We start from the raw sequence: 13664 nt of genomic DNA, 5'->3' as shown, positions 1-13664 counted from the left end.
TTCAAAATATTCTCATATATAAATGTTGCATATCACTGGGGTTGTTCCTGGATTAAGAAGTTGCTTTACCAAATTCTCTCTTACATATTCTTGTCACTGTACTGGCACCAATAAATACAGACAGGTGTGCAGGTGGGAGTTTGGCATTAGAATGATTTGTATTTCTCATGTGGAATCTCATATAAATCTGCTCTAGGGACCACTCACAGCTGGTGCCATTGACTTTTGGCTCTGCAATTATCTAAAAACCAGTTTCAATCATCTTCAAAATTGTCTTGATTTTCGATAGTCTCTGGTCTGTTCCATAAGTCTGACTGTCAACATTAGATGGCAAGTCGTGCTGCTACAGATTACACAGCCCCAAAATGTGTTTCCTTAATACTGGTTACCTCCCCCCCCCTGCTAAAGTCATCTTTCTAATGAAATTTCACCGCTAAATTCACTCCAATCATTGATTAAAGTAGGATTGACTTATTACAGTTGTTCACAGATGTACAGAGATAGAGATCTGTTATACACTGTACCTTGTCACAAATACTCACATATACACCCATTATATATAGCCATTTGTTTGTTTTTCTCTCCAAGAAATATTGTTGAATATTTTTGAAGTGATTGCGTTTGTGTGTCAGTTTGACTGTAGGATATTAAACACACTATTACCTATGTCCACAAATGACTGATAAATAGAAACAAAACACAAAACTGCCACATTGCAGAAAAGTGATGGGCAGAATTCTACGTGTATCAATCATGGTGCTGAACTTTCCTATCTCTGTCTTCTGCACAGTTTGTCTGATCTCAGACGCTATGGTTTCTGCATAGTTTGTGTCAGGTAAATCACTGGGAAACAAGCTTTTCCTATAGTTCTGAATTCATGTTGAAGTCTTTTAGGCCTTCACAGTGTTGTTGTAGGTTTATACTTCTGACAGAGAAAAACATTTGCCATGACACACAACTTACAATTTAGAAGGTATTTCACATCTATTCTGGCAATGGGATCAAACCCATGTAACTGACCCCTACATAAGAATGTATGGATGCTGGCCAACAACGTTTTATTGATCACTTCACTCCTTTAGTCTCTATACAATGCGCGTTACCTAAAAGATTCTTTACTAAAAATATTCCCATCATAAACCATTTTTCTTAAATCATTTTGGAATTTCATGGTTTAATTTTCGTTCTATGATTTTTCTTTATCTCTCTAAACACTGTATTTCCTCTCTCTCTCTCTCTCTCTCTCTCTCACTATATATATATATGTGTGTGTGTGTGTGTGTGTGTGTGTGTGTGTGTGTGTGTGTGTGTCTCACTGTCTTCTATCTCCTCTATACAATATACTTTATCTCTTTCTGTTTCTTTTTCTTCTCTCTTTTCCTAAAGTTTTTCTTTTCTGCTTGTTCTTGCCTTATCTCTAATCAAAACTATTTTTTTTTTTTCTTGATTTGACTTTTGCCAATATTTCAAGCAAAGCTTCTGTTGAATGTTTTTGAAGCCATTTAAAAGCTAAAAGCACTGTAATAACCGTTCTTTTTCAATTTATCTTGCACTGATAGCATTCTATAACACTTGGCCTACTAATTCTATCTTCCGTTTAAAACTTCTTCTCTTTTACTCTGTTTTCTATAATTATTCAATGTTTTAATCCACAAAATGTGACATTTTTATGATAAATAATTTTATTATATGAAATATTTCTATTTATTGTAATGAGTCTACACCTTCTTAATTAGATCAACCCTTTGTTTTTCTCTAACATTAGAAAACATTTTAACTCTGGAGTGAAGCTACAGAATTTACTTTTTAGAATTAATTTGTTACTGAAATATTTTATTTTTCTGTAAATTTTTTTTTTTTAATTTGTTTTTTGGTTTTCTTTGCTCAACCTTCAATTTGTACGTTTTATTTATTTATTTTCTATTTCTTTTGCATCTTAATTTTATTATTTTTACTTTCGTCTAGTTTATAATGCTTCAATTTCGTTATTAAGCATTTCATTGAAAGGAAGTTTATTTCTGAAATTCATAGAAACTCACCAAAATTTCAATAATGTGACACAACTTCCTCAAATCTACAGCTAAAACATGCATTTGTGTAAAAGACATCAATTTTATTGAATTTTTCCCAATCAAAGTTACTTCTCTGAAAATATAAAAAAAAGACAGATATTTTTGGATTTATATAGTTCTAACATTATCAAACTATTATCTCCTCTTTTGTTTTTCTCTTCTATTTTGGCTCATTCTTTATCTTTGCCTCCAAACTAAAAGAGTTAAAATATTTTTACAGACTTTTTAATGTTTCTTTAACTTAATTTTTCAAAAGAAAACATTGTGTCTGCTCCTACACAAATTTTAGTATGGTTGGTTATTTTATATTTTATCACTTATGACAATTTAGAAAAGCCTGCAACATATATATATATATATATATATATATATATATATATATATGCGCATGCTCACACACATACACACACACACATGCAGGTGGCATCAAAAGGTTCTTGGACTAGTTGTGTTCAATAACAAATAACTAATTTACCTCTAAGTTTTAACCTTATTTCCTTCAAAATAGTCACCTTGCACAGCACTACACCCGTCCCAGCGTTCCTGCCACTTTTAGAATCTGGCCTGGAAGTTGTTTTCCACAAACAAATCAAGGTCCTTCAGCGATTTGCTCTTGATCTTTACAAAGATGTTAAAAACAGCAACCTCTTAGTTGCATTTTCATCTTGTGGAAGAGATTGAAGTCTGCAGGTGCTAAATTTGTTGAATAGGGTGGGATGCAGAAGCCAATATGTTGTTTTTGGCAAGAACCCCACAAATTAGAGCAGCTCCATGATAGGGTGCATTGTCATCAGGAAGAATCCAATTCTTCATGCTCTCCACAGATCCAGTCACTTTCACCAAAAGTCTTCCTCCCTCAAATTCTTCAAAACATCACAGTAGAATTCTCAACGGATGGTCTGGCTCTGGGCAACAAATCTTCGATGTACAATACTTTGGATGTCACAAAAAAACAATGAGCATGCTCTTGATTGAGCTGCGGCTCTGCCGTGCCTTTTGAAGCGCCATACGACCCATTGCTTCATTGCCATAAACTTGCTAAAGCATGTTCAATGTTTCTGTAGCAGACTTCCAAGTTTAATTCAAAATTTTACATTGCCTCTTTGTTTGAACTTTCCGTTCATGACAAAAGTTGTAGACTACAGCAAATATATGATCACAAAACACAAATTTCACAACTTGCAAAGTAAACAGCAATGTCACTCAGCACACTGCATCATGAAGGTCACTGCTAGCTCTCACTGCACACACAACTGTGTACTACCATCTGTTAGTGTACTACAGATCAAGTCTGGAAACTTTTTGATACCATCTCATACATACATACATGAATGTGTGTGTGTATACACATTCACACACAATATTTATACATTTATTTTTATCTTAGACCTTGCACTTACAAGTATGATCTGGTAACATGTACCATACTTTCACTAATAGTTTAAGGGGCCTGTGTAGTCACAAGCAGATATAGAGGCCATGTTGGCAACTTTTGGCCCAGCACAGAACATCAAGGATGTGACAGCAGGAAGGAGAGAGGGCTTCCCCAGCAGGTATTTATTTTAGCTGAGTAGGGTGGAGCAACATGACACAACAGGCCACCCAGTCCAAGAATCGAACCCATGACATTATGATTATGAAACCCCAACACATCTTAGAATAAAAGATGTTCTTCTACTATTTACTTCAAATTGAAACTCCAGCAATGGTTTTCTGTGCAATTTATTTATTGAAAAACCACATTGTAAATCAATCCCAAAAGCCAGGTTCTGATAAATGGTGCATTAGAGGAGTTTAGAAATCTGTGGAATGAGTACAAAACTTACATTAAATAATAAATAGCTAACTCAAATTTCTGATAGGATATAAGGAGGATAGCTGATTCCCAGTTGATTCCCAGTTTGAATTTTCGCCTTTTTTATGATTGTGACTGAACTATTTAGAAAATAAGATGCTGCATGAAGAAGTTAAACCAAACTGTGTGCATTTCAAAACATTTAACTAATCTACACTTTTTCAAAAGGAACATTAACAGCATTGCTTCACTAGTTTTGGAAGTGGAATGGCTATGAAAGTTACAACTTAGTCCCTTCTTCCAAACTATTGTTTAAACACTGTTAATTTTATTACTTTATTGGTCTGAATTCTTTATACGTGGCAATATGTCAAAGATAACTGCATCATGTGTCTCTTGATTAAAATCAAAAATTGGCAACATGTGGGGGAATGGCCTACAAGTAAACTACATGTTCTCAGTGGGCCTCAGAATGGTTCAAATTGAATGTATTTGTGGATTGTTGAGTATCAATGTCTTTGAGGCTGTCTTTTGTGTTATGATTTAATTTTCACTTCCATAAGCATTGCCACTAATGGAAATGGGGTGGGAACAAGGCCATATTTGTATGTAAAATATGATATCTCTGGCCATTACAAAAGAAAGTTGTTGATCTTTGATTGAAGTCTTTTACATTTATTCTCAAGAAAAAAAAAGAACACTTTTAACTTAAGTTGTTTAAGTTTACCCAGTTATAGATTTAAGATCTAAATGATAGTTTAATTCAGTTCTTCTTCAAATAAACTATTTATATATATATGTATTGAAAAAACAGAGCTAATCCACTTCATCTCCACCGGCACCTGAACCTTGAGGAACTTTTACAGATTTCATTCTGTTGAAAGCATTTGGATCAGGTATCTTCTACAAAAGTATCAACACTGCTGGAGGCCCTGTTAAAACATTGTTTCTAGCCTTCCTCCTCTGATTAAAAGCCAAACATTTTATTTCTTTAAATATCAAATACACAGTGAGCAATCTCTTGAAATACAGTTTTATTCAACCTCTGATATTAGACTACATTTGTGAGCAGTGCTTTCTGTATTCACACTTCTAATGATTAAAGTGTCATACAATATACAGTATGGTATAAAGCACAATAAAACACTTCTGTTTTATGTTTGATCCCATTTAAAAAATTTTAATACTGTTATTTATCACCCAATTCCATATAGTTAAAAGATAAACCGGCTCTGATGCTTAAATCTACTCTAGTATTTTACCATGGTATAAAGCAATTCTCTTCTTATTAACAGCCATATAACTTAATGACAGTCATTCAGATGTAAACACTTTACAATTAATTTATTCTCATTTCCATATTTTATTCAAAATATTTTGATAATTTCTCTTATGAAATAAGGCAGAGAATAATCTGCAACTTTAATTTAGTTTTGTCCAACAAAAAGTGAAGCAATTATCTAATCATTAATTTTCTATTCTAAGAATTTAAATAATTTATTATAATTCATTAATTCTTGTGCAAAATATCATTATTAGAATTAGTTATGAATCTTAAAAATATTCATCAATATTTAATAAAATAAACACTTCTAAGATAACAGAAGTTAAATGTTTCCAGCTGAAACTGAAATAACATTTAACCATTCAATATACATACATATATATATGTATATATATGTTTGTGTGGTTAAAAAATTTATTCCACAAATATATGGTTTCTGGTTCAGTTCCATTATGTGGCACCTTGGACAAGTATTTTCTACCATAGCCTTGACTCAACCAAAACATTGTAAAATTTGGTAGAAAGAAATTGTATGGAAGCTTGTAGGAGGCTTGAGTGGTTGACTTAGTCTGTTGTCCAGTCTGAACCCGCTCCTGAGTTCCAGAAGTGTCTTTGGTGGAGTTTTTTCCATTGCAAGCATCCACATCAGGTGTAGGGATAACTTCCTCATATACTTTCTAATGACAACACAATCAGCCCCTTTTAAGGTTACAGCTACTGTCATTCATCATTGACTAAGCTGCAAAAATAAATAAAATGGGCTTTAATTTAAACTTAAATTTTCTCGTAAAACGTCATTTTTTAAAATGAATTATTTGTTTTATTTTGTTTTCTCCTGATTTATACATATTATTATTATTATTATTATTATTATTATTATTATTATTATTATTATTATTATTATCATTATTAAAGCAGAATTATTAGCATGCTGAACAAAATGCTTAGCAGCATTTCGTCCATCTTCAAGTTCTGAGTTCAAATTTCACTGAGGTCGACTTTAACTTTCATCCTTTCAGGGTTGATAAAATAAGTACCAGTCAAGTACTGGGGGTCAATGTAATCGACCAGCCTTCTTCCCCCTTCCCCCAAATCTCAGGCCTTTTGCCTATAGTAGAAAGGATTATTATTATTATGATTATTATTATTATTCAAAATGCTTTATAGTTAATGCAACTTTTTTTCTCCTCTTTAATATAACTCAGTCTTGTCTTTTCTGTCATTTGTTGTTAAATGTGTTGTTTATTAACATTGAAAATATCAGCTATTATTATTATTATTGTTGTTATTATTACCCGTATCATTATTAAATGTAATAATTAGCTGTTTTATGGTGACATGGAAGTGTAATAAGTAGTACAATCATAATTTTATGGTAGTTAATAAAACTAGCATATGATCAAACTGTCTTCCATGGCAAAGGAAATTGAGCAGCCGGAATTAAATGTCTTTGCTTCATATGTAATGAGATGTCTTTAGAGATAGAGTTTATCGAAATAACAGGTTTGTTTTGTGGCATCATCATAACATCAACTTGTCGATATCTACATGGTTCACACAGAATTTCTTGAGGCAGTTTTTCTATGGCTGGATGCCCTTTCTGTCACCAACCCCCACTGGTTTCCAAGTGAGGTAATATTTCCTCCCATGACCAGATATGTTTTAAACAGAAGACTTGAAAGGAATAACATCTCCTATATGATGGTGAAGTTTATTTTCAACCATCTCATGATGTCACGACAAGGATTCACACACAAACGTACACATGGTGAGATTCTTTCAGTTTCTGTCTTTTGTCTACCAAATCCACTCACAGGGCTTTGGTTAGCCCATGGCTGTAGTAGAAAACACATTCCCAAGTTACTGTGTAGTAGGACCGAACCTGAAATCTTATGGTTGGGAAGCAAGGTAGGAATAATGTTTTAATGATTTTCCTATTGAGTTGCTATCACAGCAAAATACTGTTCAGCCAAAGCTGAACAGATATCTCTGCATAGTCACTTAGTCTGCTAGAAACAGCAGCTGAATTCCCTCAAATCATACCCTACCGTCCTAGAAGACTGACATGTTAGTTGTGGTACAGGGTTCCCTGCTCATTGGGAAGAGACAGAATTGTCATGGTTGGAATGCCGTAGCTCCTAGATCTGTCCAGTCAGGGATGTCTGAGTTAAGCAACAACAGCATTCTTCCTTCATCTTCATTTTGCATCTTTTTTGTGATATTTTTGTTTTCTAGTTTGAAAGCTTACCTCAAACTTATTTAATGTGATATCATAATAGTATTTCCCCCCTTTCTCTCTCTCTCTTTGTAGATCTTAACAATTATATTTTAATCTTAATTAAGAGCAACATCTAATTAGTTTTGTGTCATTTATAACAAAAACTCTGACTTTGGTGCATCACTAATGTCAAGTGGGGTAAATCAAAAAGCTTGTGCTTTATAAACAATGTCCTTTGAGATGTTTGCTCTTCCTCAAGGTGCAGATACTCAATTTCTACTGTTAAGACCATTGGTGAACCAAATGTTTGTTGTGTTATTGGATGGGAGGCAGCTGTAATGAATGAAATTATTGTTCACTGATTGCAATAATTATCTAAATATAGAATCAATATACGTCACACTCTTTCTAAAGATGTTGATTGTTGTTAATATTAAAGAGGGAAAGGGTTTGACAGATCCCTGTGGTGCTCCTTTTCCTGATGAATTGGCAGTGAGGGCTTCTGCACAACCTGCTGCAATTTGGAAATCGGTGATGTCAACTCCCACAACGAGATACAATGGAATCTTAATGTGTTTTCAATGGCACAACAATGCACCATAACAACAATGGACTATAATAACTGTTCTAATTTAATCATCCATCGTCTGAATATATATATTCATACGTTTGCATTTTATATCTAAAGATACCAAAGAGCAGGGTTCTTACAATAGGGATCCTCTATCAAAGCTATTCCAAAGTTTGCAGCACTGCCCCACAGTTGGAGAGCCATGCTACCATTTATTGAGTGTCCCCCATAGTTCCGTCAACTGGTCGCAACTGTTTAGATATCGCTACAGTATTTTTAATAAAGCATGAAATTAAGTCACATTTAAAGCTGACAATATATAAACAACACATTTAACTTTGCAATTTTTTAATAATTTTTTTATTTAAATATCATTCTTTAGAATGATTTGTGATTTCAAATTGCAATATAAAATGTCAATGTTTTTTCCTTTTATTTCTCAAATCTCACACTCTCTTTCTCTCCCTTTCCTTCTCTCTCTATCTCTCTCTCTCTCTCTCTCTCTCTCTCTTAGCGTCCACCGTCATTCTTCCAGCGGATAATTGGTGTCATGAGGACCCCATCTGCTCGTTCAAGCCAGAGTATTGATTCAGAACATTCTGACAATGAAACAGAAGGAGGTCACAAGTAAGTCTCAGTCTTTCTACTACTTCTACTACCACTACACACATGCACACACACACAGGGTAACACTTTATTACATTATGTTGCACAGCTCCAACTCATCAGTAACCTCACACATCTAACTTTCCACATAAGACATACTATATACATACATATATATATATATATATATATATATATATATATATATATATATATATATATACACACACACACACACACACACATACAGTGTATGCTTAAACTGCATTATGAAATATGATTGAATAACCTGTTTAGAATTAAGGTTTCTTTTCCAAGCTGTTTGACTTTATAAATGTAAACATACAATAATACTAAATTCCAAATGTTCCACCCTTTCTGCTTCCATGTACAGTTTAGATAAGGGGTTATCAAGTACATGGCACTGTTGTTTTATTAGTTTTGATCTCACTGTTTTAATTTTTCAAATTCCCATCAATTTCTGTTCGTGGTTCATGCTGGAGCATGGTCTGTCATAGTCTTTCTCCTGATTTGGAGGAGTTATTGCCTTTCTGGGTGGGTCACAGACCATGTTTCATTCACACACACACCAGTTCTGGTATAGTCTCTATGGCTGGGTGCCCTCCTTATCGCCTACTGGCTGCATGTCATGATATCAGTACTAGAAGTTGCCTTGTTCTTGGCAAGTATCTAAGAGTTGTCTTAATCCATTCAAGAAGGTAAATGGAAGAGAGAGACCCTTGAGTGAGAGAAGAGAGACAATGATGCCAGGGAAAGAGTGATAGGGGCAAGAGTGTGTTAGTGAGGTTATAATGGAAAAGCGACACTGATTTGTAGACATCAAAGATTAAATAATCCTCATCATGAGAGGAGAGAAGACAATGATCAGAGGAAGAAGAGAAGATAGAAAAGGGAGAAATAGAAGTTAGAAAATGTTGGAGTGAAGGCAGGGGAAATATATATATTAAGCTAATTATTTTCCTTTATCTTAATACTGGTTTCCTCTGTTTTCAGTGTCGATAGAAACCATGATAAAACAACCTGGCAGCGTTCATTCAGTTTCCTTCGCCGTGGCAGTAGTCGACGTAAGAAAGATAACTCTGTACAAAAAAGTGAAACTGCCAGCTTACAGGTATGCTTCATCTTCTTTTTTGCAGGAACCTAGTCTCTGCTGGTAAGGTCGACAATAACTTTCACTTTCTTTCTCTTTTTCTCATCTCTTTCTTTCTCTCTTTTGTCACACATTTATTTTCACCTTGACAATGCTTTACCTGTTATTTTTTATTGATGTTCTTTTTTTTTTTATTCAAATATGTCAACATGTTGGGTTATTTATCAGATTCTCTCAATTTATTACTAGTCTTCTTAACTAATTTTAAAAATGAAATTTTATATCATTTAATTTTGAAATTTTTACATTTGAAATCTAATCATTGGATTGTGTTTTTAATCATTGACCTAATCTACATCCTATTTTTGTTTTTCTGTTTTTCTTGTTTGTTGACTTCTCAGGTAGTGTATGATTTAATATTTCCCCAGGTAGTGAATGTCCCTGCACGCTGAACAACATCAAATCCTTCTATTTTTTTTTTTTTTTTAATTTTATTAGAATGTTGTTAGATTTTATAAGAAAGGAAATTACATAGATTTGATCTTTCGACTTGGATTAGTAGTTTGTGTGTCATCTCTTTTCAAAGTTTTATCTGTCTTCAACATATTCTGGTGAAGGAATTTTTCTCTCATAACTCATACATTTGATCACAAACCTTAAGAAAATCTTCTACTAAATATTCTGTTTTATAAGTTTGCTTCCCAATATTTTTTCTCTCTCTCTTCCATCATCTCTTCAGCACCAGAGAAATATATTCAAGTTTATTGAAAAACTTAACATTCTAGAATATTTATATGATGTCTACATTGAATATTAATGACTTGTATCCAATAATTAGGGTTAAATATTTATGTTTCTTTTAAATTATCCCTTAATATCAATTTGTTTCAATAAGTTCTTATCAATATTTTGATATTTTACTCTAAACAAATGCATATCTTTAACCATAACCTATGACATTTCAGCTCTTGAAAATTGGAGCAACAACAATAATAATAATAATCTTCCTACTATTGGCATGAGGCCTGAAATTTTGGGGAAGGAGACTTGGGTAGGTCAAGTATATCAACTCCAGTGGTCAGCTGGTATTTATATTATCAAACTTGAAAGGAACTTAGGACATAAAGAGCCAGAATATAATAATAATAATAATAATAATTTCACGTCTGCTTTCCATGCTGGCATGGGTTAGACAATGTGACAGGGAACTGGCAAGCTTCAGAGCTGTGTTGAACTCCAGTGTTGTTTTTGGCATGGTTTCTGTGGCTGGATGCCCTTTCTAACACTATAATAATAATAATAATAATAATAATAATAATAATAATCCTACTATGGGCACAAAGCCTGAAATTTGGGGGAGGGGGATAGTCAATTATATTGACTCCAGTACTCATCTGGTACTTATTTTATCGGCCTCAAAAGATAAAAGGCAAAGTCAACCTCAGCAGGATTTGAACTCGGAATAATAATCCTTTTTTGTATTAACCACAAGGTCTCACTTGTACAGTACAAAATTGTGATCTAAAAGAGCTACAAAACCTGTAACTATATACATACGTGTAATAAAGTGAGGACGAATCAGTGTTCAATGGCTCCATGCCTGGGATGAAAGTGAATGAACCGCGAATTGGGACTTAACTCCGAAGCAATATTTGGATGAAGATGCGGAACCAACTGATGCACACCTGTCCCCTAGTGAGAATCAGGATCATGGTCCCCAACATACAGAAATGTGAAAGGAACAGGCCCAACTTATGGGTAGTCAGAGCTTTGCAGTCTTGATTGACTCCTTTGCCAAACCAACAGGTGAGAAAAGGTGAGTAGCTGGTGCCTTCAAATGACCAGTGCCCTGGGTAGGCTGTACTAATTAGCCTTGGGTGGCAAGCAGCCTACGAGAAGGAACACTGAGTTCAAAACCAGGGGAGCAAGGACCCTGCCACTTTGGCAGACTACCTTGATAGAGATGGTCTCTTGATAAAAAAAATACCAGTTGGTATTAACCTAAAAACACACCTCATTTGTGAATGAAAATACCAAGCAAAATAAATGACGATAATGGTGTAGGTGCCACACCTGGCAGGTGGGCCCGGTCATAATCCAACAGCTGCTAACCACACTACTAGACATAGTCTTTGTACTGGTCAATATGCTTGCAAGCAAGTGGTCTGTTGCTATAGTGCACCCATTATTATTATTATTATTATTGTAGCAAGCTGGCAGAATTGTTAGCACATCAGACAAAATGCTCCATAGCATCTCTTCCAGTTCTTTATGTTCTGAGTTTATTCCACTGAGATTGACTTAGCGTTTCATCCTTTCACAGTCAATACAATAGATCCCAACTGAGTACTGAGGTTGTTGTAACTGACTAACCCTAAAACTGCTGACTTTCTACCAAAATTATTATTCATCATCCTTTCAGGATCAATAAAACTAGTCGAGCATTTGAATCAGTGTAATCGACTTGCCCCCTCCCCTCAAACTTGTTGGCTCTATGCCAAAATTTGAAACCATCATTATTATTATTATTATTATTACTATTATCATCATCATAATCATTATTAATATTATTATTGAGGATGCTGAGTTGGCAGAATTGTTAAAATGCTGTGAAAAATCCTTTGAGGTATTTGTTCCGGCTCTTTACATTCTGAGTTCAGATCTTATCAAAAGCAAACTTGTCTTTCATCCTTTTGGGACCAACAAAACACCACTCAAGTAATGAGTCACCAAGTAACTCCTCCCCACCGAATTTTGGGTCTTGTGCCTGTTGGAAACAATTATCATTATTATTATTATTATTATTATTATTATTATTATTATTATTATTATTATTATCAATAAGTATTTAACTTTATTTAAATCTCTCTCTAATAAATCCTAATGTGTAACAAATAACTTTATATTTTAATTTCAATAATTTTGATTTTATAATTTTTCAACAAAGTAGTTTATTAAGAATATCAAGAATCATGTCTTATCATTTTCTGACATTTTTCATAGGCATTTATATTATGATTGCTTTCATTTCTTTTTCATACTAATAAAAAAACAAACAAACTTTATCTAGAAACTAAATCTGACTAAAACTTCATTAATTAGAAGATATTCAAGTCGAAAGATCTTTGTTACAAAACTCTACTGAAGTGTCATTTATAAGAAAGCAATCTCTATTTTCTTCACTTTATATACCTCTCCAAATGCTAACAGCAAAAAAGATATTTACATTCACTGAAAATATTTTAAAGAGAAAATTTATAATTCTTAGTTTTTAGTTTTATTTTTAATATATTTATTATCAGTTTACATAACTTGAAATTATCTTGTCTTTCACTCATTCTTTGACATGTTTCCTGTTTATGTAGCTGCTACCAGGGCCTGATAATAAAAGATCCAATAACTGTGTAGTTAAGTGGGTTATTTCACAACCACATGGTTTCAGGTTCAATCCCACTGTGCAACATCTAGGTTCAGGTCAACCAAAGCCTTATGAGGGAAATTTGGTGGATGAATATTGTTTGAAATGCTGACAGAGCCACCATTCCTGTTCTTGGGTGGTTAACTCAGTCCATCACTCCATTTCACACTGCCTCTTGGTACTAAAGAAGTAGTGAAGCCAAATCTGGGGGTAACTTTCTATCTGAGCCCCTCTGAACATTGACTTGTTTCCATTTGACTAATCCATTAAATAAAGGGTCAACTTTTGAGTTTTGACTCCAATGTGATGTGCTTCAAATTAATTATGAGACTCTTTTATACATCCTCATTTTCTTATTCTCTGTTAATTGTAAAATGTTAGGTTTGGAGATAGAGAGGTAGTCTATAGACATTGTAAAACTTCTAATAAAAATTACAAACTGTTTATATCAAATAACTTTAGATGGCTTGTAAACTACTTAATGAAACTATTATTTCTATTGAATACTTTGATTACAAAAGGTAAAATTTTCTCCATGACAAAACACAATGAATGGCTTTTTTACAAGTCCAAACATGCTTTTAGCAC

General features: G+C 33.6%; 1 protein-coding gene across 50 annotated transcripts in view; it reads left to right on the top strand.

Annotated features, from left to right (window-relative positions):
* LOC106879088 (voltage-dependent calcium channel type A subunit alpha-1) overlaps window positions 1-13664 on the top strand; it is a 676127-nt gene that overhangs the window by 636033 nt on the left and 26430 nt on the right. For 46 of the 50 annotated variants that reach the window (XM_089338755.1, XM_089338752.1, XM_089338751.1 and 43 more), the window contains 2 exons: window positions 8456-8568; window positions 9562-9679. The exons of the other annotated variants lie outside the window; for them this stretch is intronic. In XM_089338755.1, coding sequence (XP_089194881.1) covers window positions 8456-8568; window positions 9562-9679 — 231 coding nt within the window. The remainder of the gene's footprint in view (window positions 1-8455; window positions 8569-9561; window positions 9680-13664) is intronic. 50 annotated transcript variants of the gene reach the window in all.

This window comes from Octopus bimaculoides, chromosome 21 (assembly GCF_046866305.1).
Source record: "Octopus bimaculoides isolate indiv1 chromosome 21, ASM4686630v1, whole genome shotgun sequence".
Lineage (NCBI taxonomy): Eukaryota > Metazoa > Mollusca > Cephalopoda > Octopoda > Octopodidae > Octopus > Octopus bimaculoides.
Note: the sequence above shows the minus strand (reverse complement) of the source record. Positions and strands in the feature narration are given on the sequence as shown.